Below are 25,613 nucleotides of genomic sequence, written 5' to 3'. Positions count from 1 at the left end.
GGGTGCATTAGTGCCTTTGGCATGGGTAGCTTGCACATCTGGAAAAGCACAATTAATGCTGACTGATACAGTATACACAGGTTTTGAATAACATGCTTCCATCCAGACATCTTTTTCGGTAAACATATTCAAAATTTCAGGAAAACTATAGATATTACAACAGTATGGCTCCATATAATTATCTAAATATACAGTACATATAAGTATAAGTAGTTATACATAAAAGTATCTATCCATCTATCTAGGAGTCCAAGTGCTAAAATGGCCAGCCTGTAGTTCATATCTGTCCCACTGGGTGCATCATGGAATGAACAAAATAAATAAATAAGAAAATCCCAGACTGGTGAGCAGCTGGTATCTTAACCAGGCAAGAATTCACATTATATTCTCAAAACTCCTACAACTGGTTTCCTCCTCCAAACATTTACAGACTGCTGTTACGAGGTGAAGCAACTCAGTGGCAAACATGACCGTTCCAACTTCTTTTAGACGTGCTGGCATCAAACTGAACGTATATTATCCACAAAAAAACAGTAACATTTATATTTCAGCAACAATAAGCTGTCTTTGGACTATTCTCTATTAATAATATTTATAATTTGTAAACTGCATTTTTCTGTACATTTTACACAGCGTCCCAACCTTTTTGGGAAATGGGGTTGTATTTTTTGAACACTTGCAGAGAAATACACAAGTAGTTGTATCTCACCAGCTCACAAATAAGACAATGTCAGTGTCATACTGCTTGAATGTGCCATACAATATATTGTGATTAAGAAACACTGAATTCTTTTATTACTTGTCAACTAGCCCACGTGTAATCAAATCTGTAGAGAAATATCCTACAGCATACAATTCCAACAAAATGGAGTGATACTCCGCAGGATGAGTCATGAAGTGTTTCTATTCAAAGGCACAAAATACAATCTTCCTTACAGCACAAAGAGAGAGCTGGACAGTGACTAGATCTACTTTTATTGCAACTAACAGCTGTTCCTGCAGCAAAGCCACCAGAGGCTTTTTCAACACATAATGTTAAACAATGTCTATGGAGTGAGCCTCTAGTATTCATCACATAGTTGAGGATGAGAGTTTTGAAGAGAGGTCAAACTTTGAGGTAGAGAGGACCGTGATTTACAAACAGCCACAAAGAGACTTCACCTCAAGACATAAAAAAAAAACAATTTCTGGAAACACTTCAGGGGGAACAGGTGAGGTCACAGAATAGGACAAAGGCATACCATACCATAGGTTAGGGTAAAACAGAGACACCACTTGACTCCATTTGGCAATATACATGTTTAATTCTTTAGTAAGCGCTTGGGTTGTCGAACAAGAGCACTGTTGTTAAAGTTCTATAAGGGCTATGTGTCCACAGGGTATGGTACACAAAGTATACACTCTCTCTCTGGGCTCCACCAAGCTTCATGAGACTGAATTATGTAGAATAGGTCCAAACCATTAAAAAAAAAAAACAAGGAACTTTCATATAAATAACCTTACAAGTGAAACTAGAGTTTCAAATATTTCTGAACAGGGGAGAAAAAAAAAGAAAAAAAACATTTAAGTGGGTGTCATGTCCACAGTTTCACATTGGGTGCTCACCCTCTGTTTCTTGGCATATAAAACCCTGAGTAACCTATGATATCAAGTCAACACGGAACTGCTCACTTGACTGGGCTGTGTTGGAGCATACGTTTTTTTTAAAAGGGCAATCTGGAATGTGGCGTCAGATTTAGGAGAAAAAAAAGATATCAAGATATAAAAAAAAAAAAACTAAAAAACAAAGACAAAAACAAATGAAGAAAAAACAACTCAACGTGACACTTGCAAAATGTGACCAGACGTTTGCTCCTAGCTCTCATTTCAACCCTCGTTTACAGAACACAATGGCCTGACCCTATCCCTTCCCCTTTCCCCATTAGCAATTATATTTACAATTTCATTAACACTATCTGACTTTTTTTTTCTTATTTTCTGAGTTTAGGGGCGCATAGACAAGTCATGCATTATTAAAAAAAAAAAAAAAAAATTCAACTTTTGTTTATATCTCTTGTCCACATTTGTGTTGTGTATTGCATTGGGACTGCAGACCAGGCAGGCACTCTGCAGAGTGGTGGTGGCTATACGTGGTCTACAGAGCCCAGTCCAGCTTATGTTAATTCATGTGGATTTGGGCCTGGAAGGTGGAGATGTCCGCGCCGCTCCTCACGTTACTGCTGCTTGCACTCGGCAGGCTGGGGGTCCCCACCCTGAGCAACAGAGACAGGGGGACGAACAACACATAGAGACCAGATGAAGGACAACACACATGGACAGAGAGAGAGAGAGGGAGAGAGAGAGGGAGACGAGTGTAAGAAGACAACAGGTGGGAGGAAATGACACGCAGACGGAAGAGTCGGAAAGGGAGAGGAGAGGGACAAAGAGAAAAGTTAAAGACCGCAGGGCTACTTGGGGTCTTTGTTTTGGTTTGTTTTGTTGTGACACGAGAGCTGTAGTATGCACACGGGTTAGATATGCTGTGTAGACAAGAAAGCAGCAATACAAAGAAATACAGAAAATGCCCCGATGAGAGAGGCCAGTGCAGCGGAGTGAACACACACACACAGAGTCTAGAGCATCACACCTAGGAGGGGTGCCACCACCAAAACACAGGGCATCCTAGATCTTGCCCCCTTATGCTCTCCTCTGAGGAGAACTGCCATCAGTAACTGAGGGCATTCTATAGAAGTTGAAATATAATCTTCTAATATCTACTAGTTAGGTAATGGTCCTAAATGAATGACTACTGTATGGCTTTCAGGGGTGAAGGTGACAAAGCAACACTAAGGAGCCCTTTCAGTTGTTAATTTGCTAGTAAGAAACTAGGGAGCAAGTTCAGAAGACACAAATACTAGTTAGAATGGCAATAGGGGTGGATCTACCAAGGTCTACAGAAAGGGGGGAGAGAGAGAGAGAGAGAGAGAGAGAGAGAGAGAGAGAGAGAGAGAGAGAGAGAGAGAGAGAGAGAGAGAGAGAGAGAGAGAGCTGTAAGTCCAAAGAAAGACAGACAGACAGAGTGAATGGACTAGGGTGGACCTAGGGACAGGAAGGAGGCTGGAGTGCGCCCATGTCATTTCCCCCTTACCTAGAAATGCATGAGGTGAGAATGAGTTATGCCTGTAACAGGGGAAGGGGGAAGAAGGGAACACACAGGGACCCGTCAGTACACACACACACACACACACATCAAACTACACAACTCAGAGTTCACAGAAACTGGGGTGTCAGCCATTCAAACTACACAACTCAGTTGAGTTCACATAACCTGGGGAGTCAGCCATTCAAACAAAGGACATTTTAACGTTTGTATGGGCTAAATTTAATGAACAGGACAGAAATGCAAAGGTTGTTTTGTCTGAGACGTGTGGTCTGGAAAATTTAAATGTATACTTTATGCATAACAGATGATAAATGACCATCAGATACTCCACATTTGGCCTCTCCACTTAAGTTCAAATCCTGTACCCACAATGGCCCACTGGCCATTTTTCCTACACATCATTATAATGCGTGCAGTATTGAACTGACCTTGGTATCGCTCTCTCCCTCCTCATCATCGTCTTCATCAGCATCGTCATCCTGATCCTATTCACATAGAGAGAAACGTCACCTCACCACACCAACAAAACAGATGGTATCAAACAACCATTTGTCCAAATGACTTAAAGCCCTTTCATTCTTATCTCTTACCTCTTCCTCCCCTTCATCCAGTTCCTCTTCCTCAAACTGAAGGTCAACGCAAAAACAAACACGTTAGATCAGTGAAAACATAAAGGGTTTTAGAGATGGCACAAAAAAACGAGACATTGAGTATTTGAGATGACCCTACACTCTCATCGTCCTCCAGTGCCTCCCCTGTGAAATAAAGCACAGCTCGGGGAACTATCCGCTCCCGGAAGAAGTGGCCAATCTCAAAATCTGTCGCAAGAGTGAACTCCGAGTCCTCATCCTGCAAAGACACACATATTACATCAACACACCATCTGCTGCAGCCACGAATTAATGAATCACAACTGCTCCACCACAGCAGAATTGGCAAACGATTAGAGACATGATTAACTTTAACTGACTTACCAACTCTCCATCTGACGAAACTGTAAAAAGAGAGGGGAAAAAAAGAATTTAGGTTAAGACAAAAAAATGCTAAGGCTACCAACTAATATATGTTTCTGAATGGGAAAATCCACATAAACATGTTCTCATTGACAATATAAAGACAAATATAACTTTCAAAACACCACAAGCTTCCTGAGGAGTTCTCTCTGAGGAGAGCCCATGTACAGCTCTGGCAATACCATGCTACTGCTGCCATCTACTGGTGCTACTGATCAACTGCTAAGAGGACAAGCTTAAAGCAATACTGCACCACTTTTTGAGGTATGCTTTTATCAGGCAACTAGGCTTTGGTAACATCTTGAAATTCATTTTGATGGTATATGGTCATTTCTAAAACTGATAGTTCCAGTCCTTGATTGTGATTGGCTGAATCGTGTTTGATGTCGTTGTAAAATCCAGCATAAACATACACCTTGACCGCATTTCGTTCTATATTACTTCGCTACCATAACTTGATACAAAAGTTAAAGTAGCTGCGTCTCGACGTTGCTTGGCAATCAGATAAAAGAAATATATTTCTTGGTGGAAGAATGATTATCTATGAACAAATCGTTACTTGTTGCTGTGCCTTTATTTTATGAAATCTTCCCAGATATACAGTATATAATAACCGTTTTAGAAAAGCAATAAGCCACTCAATAAGCCTAACAACGCCCCTTAGCTGTTCTAAAATAAGCGTAACCTACGGCCTCTCGGGGCTTACTGCTTGAGTGAACGGCAGAGCAATGCATGTCATTCCCACCGGTCATCCAGGATATGCACTATGCAGGTTTGTGTTCTAGAGTAGGAACACACTAGCCTGGAAAAACCCAAACTCATTCACAGAGTGAATAGAGGCTGGTAACTCTCGATTAGGAAATGTTTGTAACACTTGCATCGTGACTGGCACTTCGTTTGAAAATCATTGGTCCAGCCTTACCAATCACATTGATCAGATATTCCTAACATTAGGGGGGGGGGGGGGGGCAGACCAACTAATTTCTATGTTTAATTCTTGGGCTGTGCTCTTGAGTGTGGTGGGCTACCTTTGATGGGGTTGAAGAAGTTGAAAAAGGAGTCGTTGGGCACTTGTTTGGTGACCGTCCTCACGGTCCCTCTCCCCTTATGCTTCTGCTTCTTCTTGATGGTTTTCACCGTCACATCCTTGCCTTTCTTCCAGTCGATTTCGCAGCTGTTAAAGCAAGAAAGGAATGTGCAGATTTGTAGTGGTACAAACAAGACCAAAAGGTAAACATAATTCCATTGGATCAACAAACTGAAAATTGCATCCTGCTTCAATTACTTAATCTACTGAATGATGAACAATTATTCAATCTTTTGAACAACATGTTCTACTTAAACAGGAGCAGACATCCAAGCCTCTAGTCTTTACTGGAGTTGTTGAGGTAATTTTATAATAACTGCCTGCAAACTCACCCTTCACAATCAATTATCTCAGGTCCTTCAAAGGAGAAGGGGTCTTCAACATCTGGCTCAGACTTCATCTTGTACTTTTTAGTGAGAACAGTGTTGTTGAAGTAATTGTTGGACTCAAAGTGAAACTCCAACGTGAAGCTCTGATGACGGACAGACAAAACATAAACAAGGAAAGGCGAGTTTAGAGATATAGTACTTTTCATAAACAACTATTTACTTGCAAAGCACTTTACAAAATCCATTTTGAAACACCTATGAGACATTACCGGTGTTATAAAGAGAATAAAAGTAAGAAAAAGACAAGTAATTGACAGAAAATCAAACAAAGGCCTGAACAAAAAAACACTGAAATTTCATTAGGCACTGGGCCAGCTTATTTCAATAGTACATTGAATCTAGTAACATCAATTAAATCAGTGCACTATTTTTATCTGAATTTTAACTTCCTACAATATCTCATTATGCCACTACATACAAACAAAAAAATACCTTAGCATTGCCTTACCATTGGCTGATTAGGCTCGGAAAAGAGAACTTTAATATCTTGTAGGTGTTTCAATATAGGCTCATCATGCTCCTGTTGGAAACAGAGTTAAGAAATTCAGGTTAGTAATCAGAAAAACCGACCTAAAAGACTTGGAACCCACTGTCCAACATGTCATGTTTCATTGTCCACAATCACCTGTAGCATGTCACTGAGCATGTCGACACTTCTGAATATAGTGAGCCAGAATTCGGGAATTCCCTTTGGATTCTCCTCTGCAGTATCGCCTTCCTTCTTCTCCTCCATTGTTGCTTTTGACTTCATTTCCTCCTAGAGACATGCATAAGAATGCCTTCTTATCTTTCTCTATTAGTTTCTTTGTTGAAAGACTCTTTATCTAAGCACTTTGAGCAGCCATTGCGCTAGCAAATACGTTATATTAATCTAACCTACTACAGAATTTTCCAAATGGAAATATGCCGTTTTAAACAACCATAATATCTGGTTACTGCCACAAATATGTGTTGACAGTTATGCACCTTGTGATCAATAATAAAAAGGTCTTCTGATACCTGAACTTTGCCGTATGGTTATATCTAGGGGTTATGCAAACCAAGTCTGTATTTTTCATATGAAACTGTCGCACATTTAAAAACAAGCACAACCTCATCTTGTGTCAGTCACTTTTACTCATCAACTCAGAAGCTTTTGTCCAATAGTTTGCAGAACAGACTACCTTTTGTGCATTTTTCACACCTTTTTCGTGTGAATGAGGTTTCCTAGTACAGAGTTCTTAATTTGACATATTAACAAACACATACAAAAATGCAGACTTGGTGTGCAAAGGCCTTTACAGCTGTGTTTATAGAGACACTGATTTGAAATGCAAAAGTGAATTGAAATCCTCCGCATGGGCCAACTCACAGAGAGCTCCTCCTCCTCATGGTCACTCTGCCACTCGCACTCCTCATCTGTGGGCTCTACGGCACCACACACCACCTCTTTTCTCTGGAATAGAGTCAAAAATAACACCATGGGTGCACTCGTACATGCAACCTGGCATGAAAATGGAATAGCGCTCAGCAGTTCATCTCCCTATGAATTAACAAACAGTTTCTCATGGATCAATATTGGTCGTTTTTTACACTGAGATTGCACAACATTCACGGGAAGAGTAGACATCTTTATGCCACATCGTGTGTCTAAAAACGATGCGAAACATTGCCAGCCTGGTACTTCGTACCCGAGTGTATACATACAAGCCGGCAAATTGAGGAGCCTGGAGGCAGGACCAAATAGCAAAATGAAGCGTGACGTGCACCATTGGGTGTGAGGAGTAGCCTAACACATGGGAACAAACTATGCATGACTTTTTGAACTGGGGATTTTGCCACCACTAATTTTACCCCCATAACTTTTGACAGCTGAAAATAAAATGTGATACAATGAACAGAAAGCCTATTCAATGTGCTTAATCGTCATGTAGGCGATTCATTATTGTATGAAAATAAAGTTGTGCGCCACATTAGTGAAGGAGAGGAACGTTGCTATTCCCCGAAGATGAGTCAGATGTAGGATACAGTTATGTTGGCCATTCATCTACAAATGCTTTTCTTATGGATGCCAGAAACTGCATATCCAATTATACTATGACAGTTTGTAAGGGTAAAGCCTGCTATCGCAATTTTTGGGCCAGGTCCATAGGCTATATAGGCTACAACAAAGTGTTTCTGGAGAGAATGTTGAATTTAGTCAGACATGTGATAGTAGAATTTGGCCAGGCTATCTCTATCTCATATTGAGAAGGATGCATGACGGAAATAACAGTGGACTAACTATGGATAACTTGTAGACCATAAAGGTAAGAGTTCATTGTCATTACATTTAGCTGTGTTTGCTTGTTTAGCTGCATAGCATGCTAGTTTGTTTGTTAAACAGTGACATTAAGCTATGTTTGCTAATTTCCAGCTTCTAGATTAAAGTCATGTGGCTAACAGCAGTTATAATGTGAAAATGTAAAAGCTGGCTAGGACAGACGCTCAAGGAGTTCATGCTTTGTTTTATCGCTGGATTTTAGGATAGCCTATATGGCAACCGATTGCATTCAGGTGTTAAATGACTGAAAGCTTTGTGGATTTAAAGATTGTCGTAATGTGCTGTCTCTGCTATTGCTGCTTTTGATCAGTCAGATTTTAAATCTCCTGTGGTGGGTTGGACATATGTAGCATCATCAAAATCCCACCATTCTGCCTTAAAGGTGAGTTGCACAGTTTTTAAAAACGAACGTTAAGGGTTGTTTTAAGGACATGTTTATGCATGCCTGTAGGCAGCCACTCCGAAGCAGTAAAGGCGATTCAAAACGAGTCAGAAAAGTCGAGACAGGACCAATCGTCAAAATTTCGGTGTTCACCACTCTAGTTCATCCCAAACAAACCAGAAAAGGGACTCAAAGTGCTAAATACCGGAATTTTCCTTTAACGCATTTACACTGGTGCCGGAATAAATTGTTTCGCCTTTATGTCTACCCTGCTTGGTGGTAAAATTGGCGGGCCAAGTCGACCCGCCATTCCGCCTCGTGTGTTTAAAAAGGACAGGCGTTACGCGATAAAGGTACATACATTTTCGGGAAATAAGGCCGTGTAAATAGGGCTATTGACATTAACACTAACAGCGGATTGAATTGAGGTGAACACGTGACCGATCTGGTTTAACTACTGATTATATGGTCTATAATTCCATGTCCGCATCAGTCCTATTTCCTCATAACACGCTCTGCCACTGTTTTTAGTTGGAGTGACTCTGCCACTCTGTCCCTTCTGCTGGAGTACCCAGAGTGTGCTCTGAATGCGCGACACTTTGAATAAACAAACAATTACAACAATACTCCAAATTTACGAACAGGTTCAAAGTGCCAGAGTGTGCTCGGAACGCTCAGAGTGTCAGTTTATGAACACACTCCATGTCTGAGATCCAAGTGATCAACTACCTTGACACTTGACAGAGGAAGGAAGGGAGGGAGGGAGAGAGAGGTTTTTTTTTTCATTTTCAGGTCATGGGAACAGCTCAACTAACACCTTATGCAGAGACAAAATATGATAAACAAATACCCCAGACACAGCATTAATCAAAATGTTCCTAAACGTGAGTCCCAAATACAACATAAGTCAATGTTTCCAAAAGCGAGTCCCCATGTAGCATCTTTCATTATGTTCCCAAAACTGACTCAGTCTTGAGAAACCCTTCTTACCTTGTCAAATAGGGGCTGATAAAGGGCGGCATATTTTCTTTCCAACTCGTGAACCTCTTCATAAAATTTGGCTTCTATGTGTGCACTCTTCACCTGAAGATTCTTTAAGGCGTTGACTCTTCTCTTCACAGCCTTCGGTAAACTGAGAGATGAAAACAGAGTACTACATATTCATTGTGACCTCAGGTCAAGTTTACCTAATGACTTGAGACAGCTGCTTTATTGTCTGAATATGACATGCAAGGTTGTAATTCACCCATAAAGGCCCATTCACACCAAGAACGATAACGATAGCTATAAATAAATATCGTTCTCGTTAATATGAATGACGACGTTCACACATAAACTATAACGATAACGACATGAAGAACGATATTGTTGGGGATCACTTTCAGAGCGATTTTCAGAACGATAAAAAGCTAATAGCCAATCAGAACCCATCAAATTTTAACCGGCACATTCATTAACACAAGGAGAGACTTTGTTTATCGTTGTTCAGTGTGAACGATTTTATCGTTATGGTTATAGTTATCGTTCTTGGTGTGAATGGGCCTTAAGAGAAACATTACTTACGTCTCCATTATGGAAGGGCCATGTGGCATGCTGTCCAGTCTGTCCTGAAGAGCTGCCAAGGCCTGAGGGTTCTGCATCACCTGATCACCCACTTTACCTGTAATACAGAAACATAGGACACCTAATATTATTAATCTGTAATTCATCAGAATAGCTGATGACCACATTTCTATTGGGTTAGAAATAAATGTGACACACCAGAAATAGAGCTGCCAGACACCACTTTCTCAAGGAAAGAATATTAAATGTGTTCAGAGCCCCTTGCTTACATTTAAAAGATCAAGTGTGTTATCAAGATGCGTGTGGCTTACAAGTAGATACTCTTACCACCACTCTTAATTTCACAGGCATGTCTTGGCAAAGAAAAATTGCGCTTCATGAAAATTTCAGTGACACCTGATCTGTTAAGGCAATATGTCTCAATGGGCTCAGTGTCCTTAAACAGCATACATATCTAATTACCCACGCTAGGTATAAAAAATAATTGCCATCAAATTAATAATTCAATAACTACATTTAGATTGGTAACTACTTGAGTACCTGGCTTTGAATGCAAAGATAAAATCAGTCCTTCAGTACAATTATATCGATACCATAGCTTACCTTTGGCTTCACCCTTGTCTCCGTCCATTTTAAAATCACAGCTCCAGTTTCCTATCAAAACAGAGTAGTGTCACATACCGCTGTGATGGCAAGTCATGATGACAAGTCAGAATTGCTATCGAACTATGGATAAAGTATTTAAAAACGTTAACGTTCGAGACTTTAGATCAGTCAAAATAAATATAACTTTTGAGATGCAACTAAAAAGTTTGGGCTGTAAGAAAATATTGCAATTACTGAATTAGGCTAATGTAACATATGATTGCTAGATGATATGATTTAATATACTAGCTAGCCAAGACAGTGACTATTTAACATCAAATTGAGCAAGTTAAACAACTTGAAGCTCAAGTCAGACAAGTTACGTTCGGCTGAAGTTATAAGGTTAACGTTAACGTTAAAGCTCCATTACCATCATCATTTGTATGGGGCATGTAACTTGACTTGCCACTCTTATAAGTCCAACAGTCCCACATTGTTTACGCTCATTCCGCTAGTTTCTGGAAGCTAACTGTCATCGATGATTGCAAAATATTGTAAATAGTTACCATGCTATTTGGTGTGCAAATTAAAGTTTGCAGGTTTGTATTGTTTTGAAATACAAACACGTTCGAATCAGTCATGCCGAAACTACGATGATGCGCAGTCAATGACGCAATGCAAGCTTAGCTAAAGCAAAGTAATGCTGGAGTAGTCATTTCTGTGCTTAAAGAGGACAACGTTACATTTTCGACAACATAGACACCGACATATTATGAATACACTGGTATAGTGTACATTAGTCGTGAAGGTGCCATTCAGCAGCAACGAACAGTTTTTAAAAACAGCAATTGGATGTAGCTAACAAATGCTAGCTAATTACTCGCTAGTTAGCAAGAACCAACATGCTAGAACTATCCATCTAGCACAGATAGCTACAATAAGTTACCCAAAAGGCTAGGACCTACAATGCTCACTGCGTGCCTCCATAAGAAAATAAATTGGGCGGTGCCACTTTTCAAGCGGACAATCTAGAAATACACCGGCTGAGTTAGCAAGTTCACAAATACATCAGATAGTCGTCAAGCAGATAGCTACCCAACGTAAGAGTATTAAATGATCTGCTAAAGTGGCATATAAACATATTATCTGCAATCATGACATAGCTAGCTGGCAAGCTAACACTGACAGCAGTACAGCTGACAGCATTTCAAGCTAACCTAGCAATCTAGCTCTTCTAACATTTGCAGGTATTATAAAGTGTTGGCTTTAGTGTCCATGCAGTTAACAATGCAATATATAGGGTAGACAATAGCAATAATACTTGTCCTTCAAAATAAGCCCCAAACTCTGTTAAAAGCCAAAAGTAACTGCTTTGCTAGCTTGATTCGTTCCATCTCGAACGCGAACATTAGCCCGCGCCAGTAAGCTTACAAAATGACCAACACCATTGCACGCAGCAAATTTACAGGTTGTAGTTAGGGTACACATTTCGCATTAGTATGCGCATTAAGAAAGAACTAGCAGTGTGCAGCAAATAACGATACATTTGCAATTTTACAATCTTTGTTCCCCAAGTTCCGATCCTTACCTTGGTTTGAGCTGTTTTTGTGACTTCACGCTCGAAGCCTCAATGAAGCGGCCCACTAAGCAGTGAAGTTAAACCTCATTGGTCAGGAAAAATCTACATTTGAGCACCAAAATCTAAAAGCTCACAGCACAGTGCTTGGATCTGTTGCTAAATGTCATAAAGCAATATGAACAATAATATAATGTTATTATATCTCTCTCTTTATTGCAATAAACTCTAGATACAGAGTATTATAGTTACTTGAAAAAGAAATTGTCAAGGAAGTAGAAAGTTAAAGTGTCTGTCAGATTCCTGCTTTTATTTTAGTGTCATCAACATCAATTCTATTGCACTTTAATTTAAAAGGGAGGTGGGCAACTAGGAGAAGAGCTAATAGGTTTAAAATAATGAGTCATTCAAAATTATTGAAAGAATGTATTTTATTATTTGTGTTTCATGTCCTTATAAACATTTGTTGGAAATATTTTTCAATATTTATTTAACCATTATGGTAAACCTGCAAGCTGTATGGGAACACAAATTGACTGTAAAGAGGGCATTCAATACAGCCTTATATCTTAAGAAGTATGTTCTATCATGTTTCCATTCACTTGGTCAACCCACGTTGATGTCCTCTCCTTACAATTGTTAACACCACAGTAAGTTGAATCACTTGTCAGTCATGTCCCAGCCACGTGGAAAATATAAAGCCCAGTATCAGTCCAAGGACACACAGATTACAGGCATCCTGCTGGCCTCAATTTTAGAAGTGCACCAGGACATAGAAAGGACACAGAATGGGCGGATTGCAGGGTTGGGCCAGACGGACTCAATCTCCCAGGATCCTCAGTTGCCATTCTGACTCGTCTGAAGATATTCTTGATGTAATTTTTCTTGTGCCTCATAAAGTTTGCGTAGTTTCTTGGTTTGTCCCTTGCTCAGCTCCTTGCCCTCTGCGTCATGTGTGGGGAAACCCTAGTGTGGGGAAACAGCGTGAAATTACATTAGTCATAAGAAACCTGCAATAAAGAGGAAGGCAAGAAGAAAATAACATAATAACATACAGCTACTTATTAATGATAATGAATGATATTTATCTCGTAAAATTTTGCTGCAAACATAATATTCACACAAAAATGAGAAATGTTTGCTACACAATCTTTCATGGATCAAACGTAAATAAATCAAATTTGAGTTTGAAAACGTACAGTGTCATCAAATGCGGAGAATTTGTCTGTTTCAGTGCGGAACATCTCACTGGGAGGAGTCTTCATCTTGGCCAGTTTAGCCATCTATGTGGGGGGAAAACACAGAAAAACACAATTGTTGAGAAATCATTCCTACAAATATGCTTACATTCTACTTTCTACAACTCGATGGAATGATCGTGGAACTGAAACTAAATAGATTTTTTACTAATCCACTTATGTGTATTAATCTGTGATAATGCATTATCCACCACAACACAAACATGTCATGCAAGTATTGTTATAACAAATGAATCCAAATGCATGTACAGCGCCTCTCATCCACTCACCTCCTGTTCCTGTTTCCTTTTAGCTGCCTCCTCCTTTTTCTTCCGCTTTTCCTCCTCCATCTGAAAAATGAACAGAATACCATTGTTAAGCCATTTACCAGAGCGAGGAGAGTGAATGAAACTGAATTACCAATGACTGGTGCCTGTTTGTGATTCAAATTCTCATCTGAATCACGTCCTGCTTCATAAATTAATCGTGATTGTCACAGGAAATTACTTCCCAAAAAGCATTCGTCAACACCACAAATCAAACTTCAGAATAAGCATAGCTCTAATAATGCTAGGGCTCAATTTCACTGGACTTTGTTAGTATGAATTCAGGTAGGTTCCATAACTGTAGCAAATGAAAACATTCAGGGACATTTTTGATTTAGACTTAGTTAGAGCTCCACATTTTCCCAGGTTACAAAAGTAAAAATGAAAACCTTTGACCTCACACCAAATCATTGTCTGTGGAGATAAACTATTGTTCTAACAAGTCAGAGCCACATACAGTACATGCAACTTTCTATTCCCCCAGCCTTTTGCTAGCCATGTGAAATTCTCCCTCAGACTGAAAGAGGAGTCGATAACAAGCTATCCAGGAACACAAGATGAATGACTAGGGTGTAATTCTCAGAAGTCAGGAAACGGTTCCACCATGTGCTAAGCATCTGCTGGGTTTAAAGCATTTCAAAGTGGCCTGATGACCTAAACCCACCTGAGCCAAAGGGTGTTCACAAAGACTTTGCTAGGAGTAACTCAAAACAGGCCCAACAATTGGCATGTGCAACACGAGCCTCACAATATATTCTTAAGCCCGCCATTCATATTGACAGGCTCAGATACATTTTTTATGACTTGTGTCTAGGTCTTTTCATGCTTTTCTTGTCTCTGCATCCTTGAGCATGCCTGAGATGTTAAGGCACATTTTCCATTGAGAGGAAGGCTGATCGTCTTACGAGAAGGAATAGATAATTCAGTGCTGATGGACAGCTACTGTCAAACCCCATGCAGATTGGCTTTGAATGAGTTCTGTGTTTGAAGGGGAAAACTCAGAGGTGCCTGCCTGGGCACTTACCCTTTTCTTCTCCTCCTTCTCCTTCATCAGGGTTTCCCGATCAACCAGCTTGACAACGGTAGGAAGTCCTATGAAAAACCAAAGAAATCCCAGAGTCCCAAATTTAGCAGAGAGAAATATGAAAAGAAAAGAAGGATGTGTATTTCACCACGCGTTTCATCCATTTGTGCATATAAATTTTCTAGCTAAAAGATTTGGCAATGTGATGCAATCTCGTGCTAATACTCTACTGGCCAGGTCATACTGTATGTCTGTAAGTCCATTAATTTTACTAGGTGCAGAGCCACTGAGAGATAAAGGACAAAGGAAGCCCAGCATGCGTCAGCACTTTTCCCACAGTCCTTTGTGGACGTCACGCTTCATGTCAGTAATCTGAGCAAACTGTCCGACGCTGGACCCTGTGCAGCTCAGGGATGCAGGCATCTGGAGCGTTGTGAATGACTGGGTGAGCAGTGTGAGCAAACACACAATTACCTTCGTGGTCCTCAAAGCGGACGCCAAGTTCAGGCAGAGTGTCATCACGCACCACATCGCACAACTGCAGCACCTCAGTCACTGGGGCAGAACAGAGCACATGTCAGTCAGTCAGCTGAACAGGGTTGTTTGTTTGACACATTAGTTTAGAGACAAAGGATTTCCAGGCAGTGTCAACCAATCTCATTTACCTTTCTGCTCCCGTGCAATTTTCCTCACTCCTTCCCTGAAGTCTGACAGGACTTTGAGATATGGCATCACAGTGCTTTCCAACTGCAAGGATACACACCATCAGAGTGATGCAACATACTATGTCACAATTCCAAAGCATGACTGGTATATATAGTGTGTGCACTTACATCAGCACTCTGGCCACTTCCTCCAACAGGGAAACCAATGGTCTCAGATCCCTCAATAGCACCAAATATCTACAGAGGGGTGCAAATCAAGGTAAAAATGCTCAGAGATGCATGCTGGAAGGAATTATACTTGGCAACCATGGTTTATGCCATGTATTTTGATAGTAACAATATACAGGGCAACTTTATGGGCAGTTTTACTGAGAGTTGTTGGCACTTATTCTTTGATATTAGGCAACAATGTTTTATTGGGAGAAGTTCAATCATTAGTTATCGTCAAATGAAAACCTTTGGAATCAATCGTGATTGTGCAACACTGCTCAGAAAGTTGACCCATGTATCACCGCTGTTAGGGCTCTCGCTCTCACCCTGAGCATGTCTGTCAGGTAGACAGCGATGCTCTGGAGCAGCATGCGGTTGGGAAGCAGCTTGGAGCTCTTCCTGCTGGCGATGTAGGTGTTGCTCTGGCTAACCAGAGACCTCATCTCCTCCATAGCTGTCCGCGTGTCGATGTTGTCACACAGGGCCTCGTGCACCGCTGCTCTCCGCTCATAGAGACTACAGACAGCACAGGACAGGACAGGACAGGACAGGACAGGACAGGACCGCTGAATGGTTAATCCCCACAAGCAACCATCACACCATAAAGGCAACGACTATAAGAAGTTATTAATGTAACTATTTGGTATTTTCTACTGTAAAGATTTCATGTTTCAAAATATAGTTATAATGACACAGTATGTTGTGAACCATTACTACATGTAGTATGTATATTCTCTGAAGTTTCTCACCCATTGTTGAGTTCAATCTCTGCAGCCTCCCATTTCTCAAACTGGCCTGTGATGTCAGTGGGGCTCCTAAGGATGTCCTTCACATTCAGGAAGAACTCCTGAAGGCAGACACCAAAAACAAACAGCTCATCTTAAATGTGTTTACAAACAAAAAAATTGCTTTAATACAGGTCAGATATATTGTTTCTTTAGGTTTAAGATATCCAATGTGTTCATAACTCACGTTCATGAACTTCTCATACTGAATGGCGGACTCCATAGTGTTGCTGGAGTAGTCCAGTGTGTCCTTCCAGGAGTGCATGAGGAAGGCCAGACGAAGCTGTCGTGCTAGAGGGCAATGAGCGGGAACATGTCATTACATCATCTGCACAGGAACTCATCTCACATGACCAGGATTCAAATGGAAACAACACAAGACAAGATTCACTGAGGTTTTGCTTTACATGCAAATTACCTGAATTTTTAGCCAATGCATCTTTAATAGTGATGAAGTTTTTTAAAGACTTTGACATTTTGCAGCCTGCAATGGTAAGGTGGCCAGTGTGCAAAAAGTAGCGAACCCAGTGGTCATTTTCAAAGAAGGCCTGTGAAGATGCAATTCAAACAACTGTCAATATACATAACAAAATGAAACAGTGACAATAACATGACATTGGCTGGCTTGGGTGAAAGGTTCATCATCATAAACTGCATCTACCTCAGATTGTGCCAACTCATTGTCATGATGGGGGAACCGAAGATCAAATCCTCCACCATGGATATCCATTGACTCTCCCAAAATAGATCCTGCCATCGCTGAACACTCAATGTGCCAGCCTGGCCGCCCCTACAGCAAACCAAGTGAGTTATTTAAAACATCAGTGCAGCTTCCCTGAAAACAAAGTTTAGCATAACTTTCCTTGGCAAGCTTAAAATGAAGTGTGTGTGCATGTGGGTGTGTGTGTGTTGTGTTGAAAGTTCACCTTTCCCCAAGGGGAATCCCAGGAGGGCTCCCCAGGCTTGGAGGCCTTCCAGAGGGCAAAGTCATTAGGGGAACGCTTCTCACCGAGTCGATCCGCAGAGATGCTCAGGTCTCCTACAGAACAGAAGAGACACAGCACGCTCAGTCAGACCAATTTACCAGCTCAGAAAGAAAGAAAAACCAGCTCAAAACACTTACAGTAAGACCATATGAATTTATAAACTGAAAAATGAAAAGATAAATGCAGCTTCCAAAGATCTAAGTATAAGTATAAATATATATACTCTTTTGATCCCGTGAGGGAAATTTGGTCTCTGCATTTATCCCAATCCGTGAATTTGTGAAACACACTCAGCAAACAGTGAACACACAGTGAGGTGAAGCACACACTAATCCCGGCGCAGTGAGCTGCCTACAACAACAGCGGCGCTCGGGGAGCAGTGAGGGGTTAGGTGCCTTGCTCAAGGGCACTTTAGCCGTGCCTACTGGTTGGGGTTCGAACCGGTAACCCTCCGGTTACAAGTCCGAAGCGCCAACCAGTAGGCCACGACTGCCTAGGCAATCAATGACTTGTGTTTCTCTCTTCTTACCAATACAATAGTGCGACAAGACATAGTGAAAAACAGCATCCCCCTGCCCATCCTTCCTGGTATCTTACCTTCACCCTCCTGAAGAGCCTTCTGGTCGCCAACTGCCTCAGGCACCAGTTTGGCATAGGAATGTTTGGGGTTGCTGTCAAACTTTGCCGTGTCAAAATACACAGAACCATTGGACTCATATCTGCAAATGGAAGCAAATGGTGATTGGCCTGGCTGAACAAATATACATACACGAGAAAATGGAGGACATTGATATTAAAGTGTGACTTAGCTCTTACCCATAGCCGTTGCCTACAACTTTCTTCACAAAGTCTACAATCTCTGGCACATACTCGCTGACCCGTGTGAGTACATCTGATGGAAGAACCTTCAAGTGAAGATCAGAAAAGATTTGTGGAGTTGGTGACAAATATACATATATAAATACAACCATCATACAAAAAAAAGCCTCACACCCTTGTGATGCTGGGCTGTATACTATACAGTGTATAGCAAAGTGAATTGCCCTGGTTTAGCCTCAGACCTACTAACCTCTTCCTCAGACCTACTAACTTATTCAGTCTACTAACCCATTCAAATGCAGCACACCCTATTTTGTCTCATGACTTGAGTACTGGAGTTCATAAATAGCACTCACATTGAGGGCATCCATATCCTTGTGGTATTCTCCCTCCCAGTATTTGGGCAAAAGTGAGAAGATGGAGTTCTCTGTGACCTGACTGCCGAACTGAGTGTCCAGCCAGTCAGAGAGGAGATCTTTGGCCTCTTCTAGCAAAACCTTTTACAATGGAAAATGAATGGAAGAATAAACAAACCATCTACATGCGTGTGATACAAAATACACAAAGATAAGATAAGCATTATACATACACACAGATAAGCATTAGGATCATTTCTGCTTTAACTATAGTAATGAGTAAGTGTAATGTAGGAAAATATGTCTTTGCCTTCAAAGTTTTCCTTCAAATACACATTGCTGAAACAAGTATCACCCTTGGCGCATGGTCACTTGAAACCAAGTAAATTATAATGGTATCAATGGAAACAGGGGTTGGCTGTGGTGGAATGTATCAGTAGCCACGTTTACATGGACACTTCTATTCTGATTAGAAAAAAATATGTCCATGTAAACATGGTAAACTAGTGTTATAAGGGACCTTGCCCAATAAGCTATCTTTAGTTATGTCCCAGATCCGCTGGCCCACCTGTGCCTGGCTCTGGACGCTGGCGTCGGAGGCTCCACTCTTCACTGCCTCCTGCAGAGGAGCCAGGGCAGCGGTCACAGCCGAGTCCAGCCTCTCCAGCATCTGCTTTTTATCCGGGTCTGTTGTTTCAGCCAGCTTCGTCTTGAACGGCTGCGCAAACATGACAACAACGTCACAAAACCACAACAAGACCAACGACAATCAACTTAACCACAGTCATTTTCTTTGGCACTGAGCTGCCTATAAACCTGTTTACACAATTAAAAAAAACACCACTGAGGTCACTGATGAGACAGAGTGGTAAACCAATATCACCAATATCAGGGACACGTTTAGTGTGCGCTAGTGAAGAGAGCACTCCTCCTTCCTCACCTCCCTGGCTGTGAGGACATCCTTCAGGATCTGGGCAGCCACAGGTTTCTTCTCTTTGTACTGCTCCAAAAGGTAGTTCTGTCTGGCTCTCTTGATGATCTAGTAAACAAGCAGAGTCTATGGTGAGAGAATATAAGCAGCACGCACAAATTCTTACACAGGTAATTCAGGTTTTTAACCACATACATGATGCAACCCATACACATGTAGTGGGGAAGAGAAAACTCATCTTCAACTTCTCTCACCTTGTCATCTATATCTGTGATGTTCATGGCATAGAATACATCATATTTGAAATAGTCCTTCAATATTCTTCGTAGGATATCAAAGGATATGTAGGATCTGGGGAATAAGAAGGCAAGGAATGTAGTGACGTCACACAACACCACAGTCAGGACATGATGCCAATCAACATGGCATGTTTCCTGATGGCATGTTTCCTGATGGCAACCTTAATTGTCTTGGGAATGCTGCATTGCAGGTTAACATGCAGAAAAGTACAGAGTGGCTTGTTGTCTGCAGACGGACTGGCCCTACTGGGTGTATTGACCAGTTACATTAGCGTAGTGACGAAATTCCATTTCTGTCTTACAGTGGGCAAACCAAACAGGAAACTGGTTTGCAGTGGTTCGTCACTACGCTAGTGCAACTAGTCAATAACACGCCGTCAGGCTGCAGAGCTCCGTAGCATCATTACCTGGCATGGCCCATGTGTGAGGCATCATAAACCGTCGGTCCACAACAATACCATGATACCTTGTTTCCATTCTGGGGCACAAACACTTCCTGCAATATACAAAAATACAATAATCATGCACTACACATCATAATGAGAGAATGAGAGAGAACAGTCACCTAACAACAGGTTTGCATTTTGCTGTTACAAAACTGAGACCGAACCAGAGGCCAACAGCCAAAGTGCTCCGCAGCTGCACCAAGATCTCACCTTGCTGCGTGTGAGGCTGTTATAAAGCTTGAGCTTGGATGGTTCACTCCCTTCGGGAGGAGACCAAGGAGGCTGGACTCGCTTCCCCTTCGCTGAAAGACAAATGGTGGGTTTTGTGAGCTCATTATCCCTCCTGGGCCCAGGCTGCATTAGCAGCAGAGAGAAAGTGATTATGCTAGGGATTAGAGTGGCTACTCTGTACGTTCATGCTCCATCTATGCGTGGGTGACAAAGGTAACCTGTGGGAATAATCCCGTGCAGGTACACCTGTTGGTAGAAATCAGTTTGAAGTGGAAATGGTGCAATCTCATAGACAAAGCCACCACGTGCACATCAACTTGCAAACATCTGCTTATGGAGACCACAACACACTGATACATTCATTTATTCACACACACAAATGCACACATGCGCTCACGCACAAACAAACACACACACACACACACACACACACACACACATACACACACACAGACATAGACACACACACACACAGACATAGACACACACAGACACAAACACACACAGACAAAAGGTACCGCGAGATAATGGCAAAATTATAGTGAAATAATGTGGATGGATCTAGCAGGCTAAACAAAGACAAAACAAAAGGCCCAGCCTCTACTACTCTGAGTCAGTTTATTGAAACCACTATTTCACACTCAACGGGGGGGGGGACTCAATTCATTGTCTAGCAGTGTGCATGCTCTAAAGACAATTGCCCAATCAAATTGAGGGCATAAGGTTTGTATAATAAATGCATAGCATATTTACTCTTATCTCTATGTCACTTTTTGGCAGCATACTACATGCACTCACTACTGTACACACAGAGCCTGTAGCCTGGCCTGGCCTGGCCTGACCTCAGGGCCTGTCTACTCACTGCAGAGTTCTGGGGGGGCCTGGGGGCCCTGCTGAAGGGCCTCTATATGCCTGTACCAGCGCAGGGCGTGAACATGCTTTGAGAGTGGGGGCTTGCCCAGAAGCACAAAGGCTTCAGCGTCGGCTGGAGATGGACAAAAGCCGGCCAGGTAACTGCGAGTGCTCAGGTACTCGTTCAGCGCCTGTGCCCTGCGGGCCTCCTCCCTTATGCCCAGCAGGAAGCCATAATCAAAGGCTGTGGAGACAAGAGGGCACACACACAAACACGTACAGACGGTGCATCTGCAAACATTCTTGTGGGTCTGGTGGGCTAGCACGCCGAGGGATGGGTGATGCTGACTTGATGTGTACGCAGGCGAACAGTCAAGTAATGGTAGATGTCATATGCCCCTCACCTTTATTGACCCTTAGGAGAAATTCTTGAATTAAATAAAATAATTCTTGAAATAATAAAGTATATCTATCTATCTCCCTCTTAAGGGCGACAATACCAGGACTCGTATGTTCATAAAGGACCAAATCTTACAATATTCGAAGACTAAATGTGTATGAAGGGGCGCTGGCTCTCATTAGAAGTCATTTCAAAACTGAAAGGAAAACTGACCCGAGAAATAAGGTTAGCAGTTCTACTACGTCTACCGGGATTACTTAAAATCAGACATTAACAATAGTGGAGTGTGTAGGCTACCATGTGGATAATGAGTTACCAAGAATCAGTTTATTATTCTGTCAGTTGAGGCAGATTCAAATACATACTATAGTTGATAAATATACGAATGCCTAGAACGGGCTACTGCGCTACTGGGACGTGCAACATAACCTGAGCCTACACTCACTCCAAAACAAAGGTTACCAGAAAACAGTGTAAAACCAGATACGATACGATACATATGTTTCTAAGCTGAACAACATTACCATTAACATCAACGTTAGCTAGCAATCTAATCAGGACTCAACCATCATACCTGGAACATTTGTTTTGCTTGTTATATGTCAGGCTAGTGTATTATCTTCCGTCTTTATTACACATTGATAATGCAAAATGTTATGTTAGCTGGGAGGCATTATTAGCCATTTTTTGATGGGTCAAACGTAATTTCCAAACAGGTTTTCCATCCACAGATTGAACAAAACATATATTTTGTATTGTAGCAATGTGGCATGCCTTCTTACGCTCTCCTCGTTTGGATAGGGAAATAAAATGTTTTATTATCTTCTTACCTTGCTCTCCTGAGCTTGCCATTTCTGTCAGTGCTGGATATCTGATGCAACAATAACGTGTCCGGAAGAGGAGGCGTGTCTTCTCGCATCTGATTACTGTGAACCGTTCTGAGCACCATTTTGGTAAGGTCGGATATACTGTGAGGTCAGCCACAAATGTAATGATTCATGTCCACTTTTCACTTTTTTGACATAATACTGAATTGATCCTATTACAGCAAAAAATAACATAGCATAACTTACAAAACTACACATATGACAAAAACTGGACAACCTTAAATTAATAAGTATTTTATTTATAGATAATTCTTAAATCATATTCTCAAAGAATGCTGTGTGACATTTGCAATCAGCACAGAACATCTAGACGACTTTTCCCACAAGACTGGAAGCCAGAACTGTATAGCCTACTGTGCATCCTCCGAAGAGTAGCCTATGGAGCATGAGACATGAACAAATTGAACTCAGTTGAGTTCCTAATCCTGTTTACAATAGACGCACCTGGAAGCCATCTGATGGAAAATTGTGTATAAAACTAAACTTCACATGCACTTTTTCATGATTGAATCCTGACATGAACTATAAATGGGGTATTTGTTTGGCTGTTGGAATCTTGTAGGCCTATCTGACTTTTCTGCATCCCATCAGCCCCACCACTTGCGTAAAAAAGCCCGAAGGGCCCTCGTTACTAGAATGACATCAACTGCAGATAAAAATATCAATAGCCTACGCTTATTTGAATATGGGGCTCAAGTAATCAACCAAAATATTTTAATACAACGTGCATAGTAGTTCTGGAGTTATGGCACCACCCTGTGGTTAAAAAGGAAATAGCCTATATGGAACTATATCAAAGGCGGTGGACGAAGTCGCCTCAATAGCCTACTAAAATGAAGCCTAAAAACTTTCAAAAAACAAGAAACTGAGCTCATTTAAATTTGAATTGAATTGAACTTCAAATGCAGGCTATCTACAAGACAGCCTCTTCTGTCGAAGGCTCTGTCGTTTTCAACCACGAAAGCTTAAGGGAGCAGATAAAACAGAAATCAAAATTGTGAAATTGGTTGTTTAATCGAGTTGTGGCACCACCTGCTGGTATGACCTGTGATTGTGGGACGGATCAGAGAATAATTAGCTTTTAGTGTCTCAGAGAATTTGAGATGTAGGCTACATTTAAAGCACTTTGGTGCAATGCTATTGCTTTGAAATGTGCTATATAAATAAATTTGACTTGACTTGACTTGACATTTGTTTTTAAATGTGTAGTTTGATACCTAGGCGACAGTGGCATACTTTATGATGATGTTAGAATGCACCAAGTGTGTTCCTGACGCTGATGTCATAATACAATGTTTGCTAAAAACGCACAGAACGCTAAAGGTAGACCATTTCAGAAAACACAATCTCGAGAAAGCCACGACTTTAAGAAGCGCAAGAACTTTACGGAACTATTCAGATGATTTCAAATATGGGTGTTTGCAAAGAGGTATTTGAATGAGAGCTAAATTAATTTCTTTCTCTAACATATTATCTTTCAGGTAACATCAGCCAGGTCTGTAGGCTATATAAAAGAAACAGCCCCTCAGGAAAAAATTATAACGATAATTCTTTGACAGATATCTGAACGACCACATTAGCATGTATAATATTGTAGTTATTATTATGTTATTATTATTTAATTCATCTCACTATTTTAAACCCTGATCATTTCAGATCCACATCGTTGAACCCCACTGGGAACATGTCTTCCACACCGAGAAGGTATTTCATTGTTTTGTTTTTTAATCAATATATTCATTAAACTTAACTTCAGTGTGCTAATGTGTGACAGTGGGCATAGTCTGTGTGGATGGGCTCTCACTAAACGCATTTCTTGCAGAAGGAAATGTTGACGATTTTCATGGGCCTCCAAAGACATGGGATCATAAGGCCCCACTTCACCATGCATGACATGATGGAATATTTGGCTTATCAGGAGAGAGAAGCCTTCATGGACAGGTCAGATTGAATACTGAACTCTGAAATTTCAATGTCTTGACTACAAGAATGAGGGTTAACAGTGGCCTGGAAGATCATTTTGTATTTCTCTTATACAGGTCTTGTCAAATGACTGGGATTGTTGATGGCCCATCCTGTTTGGTAAGCAAAATCGATTATTGTCATTATTATTATTCCTGTTGATGTTGTTGATTTAGTTCTGAAACATTTGAAAGTTAAAGCAAATATTGATTATGTTGTTAAATCAAGTTACAATGTTTGGTTTAAAATATTTACTTAGATCTGGGAGGTAAACATCCTCATAAAGCTGTTGGATATCCAGCGCGAGATTGACCAAGAGCTGTTGGAGGTGAAGGAAACTTCTAACGCTCTAGCAATTCGGTAAGTTATACACAGTCGTGAGATTAAAGTGCATTGTGCATTGATACCTTAAATTATAACCTTTCTGAGTGTTGAATATCTTTATGTTCTAATAGACAACACATTGTCCTTTTCAGCAGTGAGATATCAAGCATCTCCTCACCACCACTGTGGGCAGTCAAAATGGCAGTGAAGGTCATTGGCTACCGGTTCATCTACCGGCCATTTGCCCAGGACCACCACATATCCGAAATAGTGGTGGATGTGGTTGCCAGGCTGGTCCATGCCATGGAGGCCGATCTGCTGGTAGATGCTGCCAACCATGCCCTGTGTCTCTTTCTGAGAGCCAAGGCCGGTAGCATTGCAGTGGAGGTCCTCAGAAAGCTCCCTCAAGATAGGATCGCCTATTATACCCATCTTACAGCCATGAGGATAGTCCAGTCCCTTCAACGCAAACTGAAATCCACAGAGATCATGAAACAGGCTGCAAACTGCAACAGTGATGAATTAATGGTTTTATTAACTGGATTTATTTTTTGTAAACTTTCAAACCACTTTTGTTCAAACTCTTTGCCGCTGCTACCTGGAAACATCCTGACTCTCATGCTGAAAGCTTCAGAAAGAAAATATCCTACTGCCTCCATGAAGCTGGTCATTCATGAAGACACTGTGACATGTGTCTTAGTTTTTGTCCTGCGTCTGGTATTTCCAGATGACGACAATGTTGCTGCTCAGCTACATGTCTGGCCAGTGTTGGACGAAGTGGTGGACAGACTGGCCATGTGTGGGGCAAGGGTGACCAGAGACGCCCGAAAAGA

General features: G+C 41.2%; 2 protein-coding genes across 4 annotated transcripts; both read right to left on the bottom strand.

Annotated features, from left to right (window-relative positions):
* Positions 1–954: 954 nt before the first annotated feature.
* nap1l4b (nucleosome assembly protein 1-like 4b) lies at positions 955–12,130 on the bottom strand. 2 transcript variants are annotated; one of them, XM_076287044.1, is made up of 15 exons: positions 12,052–12,130; positions 10,482–10,532; positions 9,879–9,975; positions 9,306–9,447; positions 6,983–7,066; positions 6,257–6,388; positions 6,080–6,151; positions 5,575–5,714; positions 5,184–5,329; positions 4,117–4,136; positions 3,872–3,991; positions 3,733–3,768; positions 3,571–3,627; positions 3,128–3,159; positions 955–2,252 (listed from the first exon to the last, which is right to left on the bottom strand). In XM_076287044.1, exons 2-14 carry the CDS (start codon positions 10,507–10,509, stop codon positions 3,154–3,156), a joined length of 1,080 nt encoding a protein of 359 aa, XP_076143159.1. In that variant the 5' UTR covers positions 10,510–10,532; positions 12,052–12,130; the 3' UTR covers positions 955–2,252; positions 3,128–3,153. The 2 variants fall into 2 exon arrangements, with proteins under 2 accessions (XP_076143159.1, XP_076143158.1); XM_076287043.1 differs by lacking the exon at positions 3,128–3,159.
* A 322-nt stretch (positions 12,131–12,452) lies between these two features.
* On the bottom strand, positions 12,453–22,498 carry cars1 (cysteinyl-tRNA synthetase 1). Of its 2 annotated transcripts, none has more exons than XM_076287040.1 (22): positions 22,438–22,498; positions 20,335–20,426; positions 20,086–20,174; positions 19,634–19,730; positions 19,389–19,487; positions 19,017–19,166; positions 18,449–18,589; positions 18,090–18,178; positions 17,871–17,992; positions 17,214–17,326; positions 16,949–17,077; positions 16,706–16,835; positions 16,475–16,578; positions 16,252–16,349; positions 15,829–16,018; positions 15,461–15,529; positions 15,293–15,374; positions 15,102–15,182; positions 14,628–14,695; positions 13,568–13,627; positions 13,239–13,322; positions 12,453–13,005 (listed from the first exon to the last, which is right to left on the bottom strand). In XM_076287040.1, exons 1-22 carry the CDS (start codon positions 22,457–22,459, stop codon positions 12,877–12,879), a joined length of 2,238 nt encoding a protein of 745 aa, XP_076143155.1. In that variant the 5' UTR covers positions 22,460–22,498; the 3' UTR covers positions 12,453–12,876. The 2 variants fall into 2 exon arrangements, with proteins under 2 accessions (XP_076143155.1, XP_076143157.1); XM_076287042.1 differs by lacking the exon at positions 22,438–22,498 and adding an exon at positions 21,218–21,548.
* Between the last annotated feature and the right edge of the window lie 3,115 nt (positions 22,499–25,613).

Source organism: Alosa pseudoharengus, unplaced genomic scaffold (genome assembly GCF_046254945.1).
Source record: "Alosa pseudoharengus isolate Yale_2024_CS ecotype anadromous, Long Island Sound unplaced genomic scaffold, YU_APseudo_1.1 YU_APseudo_1.1_scf_16, whole genome shotgun sequence".
Classification (NCBI taxonomy): Eukaryota; Metazoa; Chordata; class Actinopteri; order Clupeiformes; family Clupeidae; genus Alosa; species Alosa pseudoharengus.
This window is presented reverse-complemented; position numbering and strand designations above follow the sequence as displayed.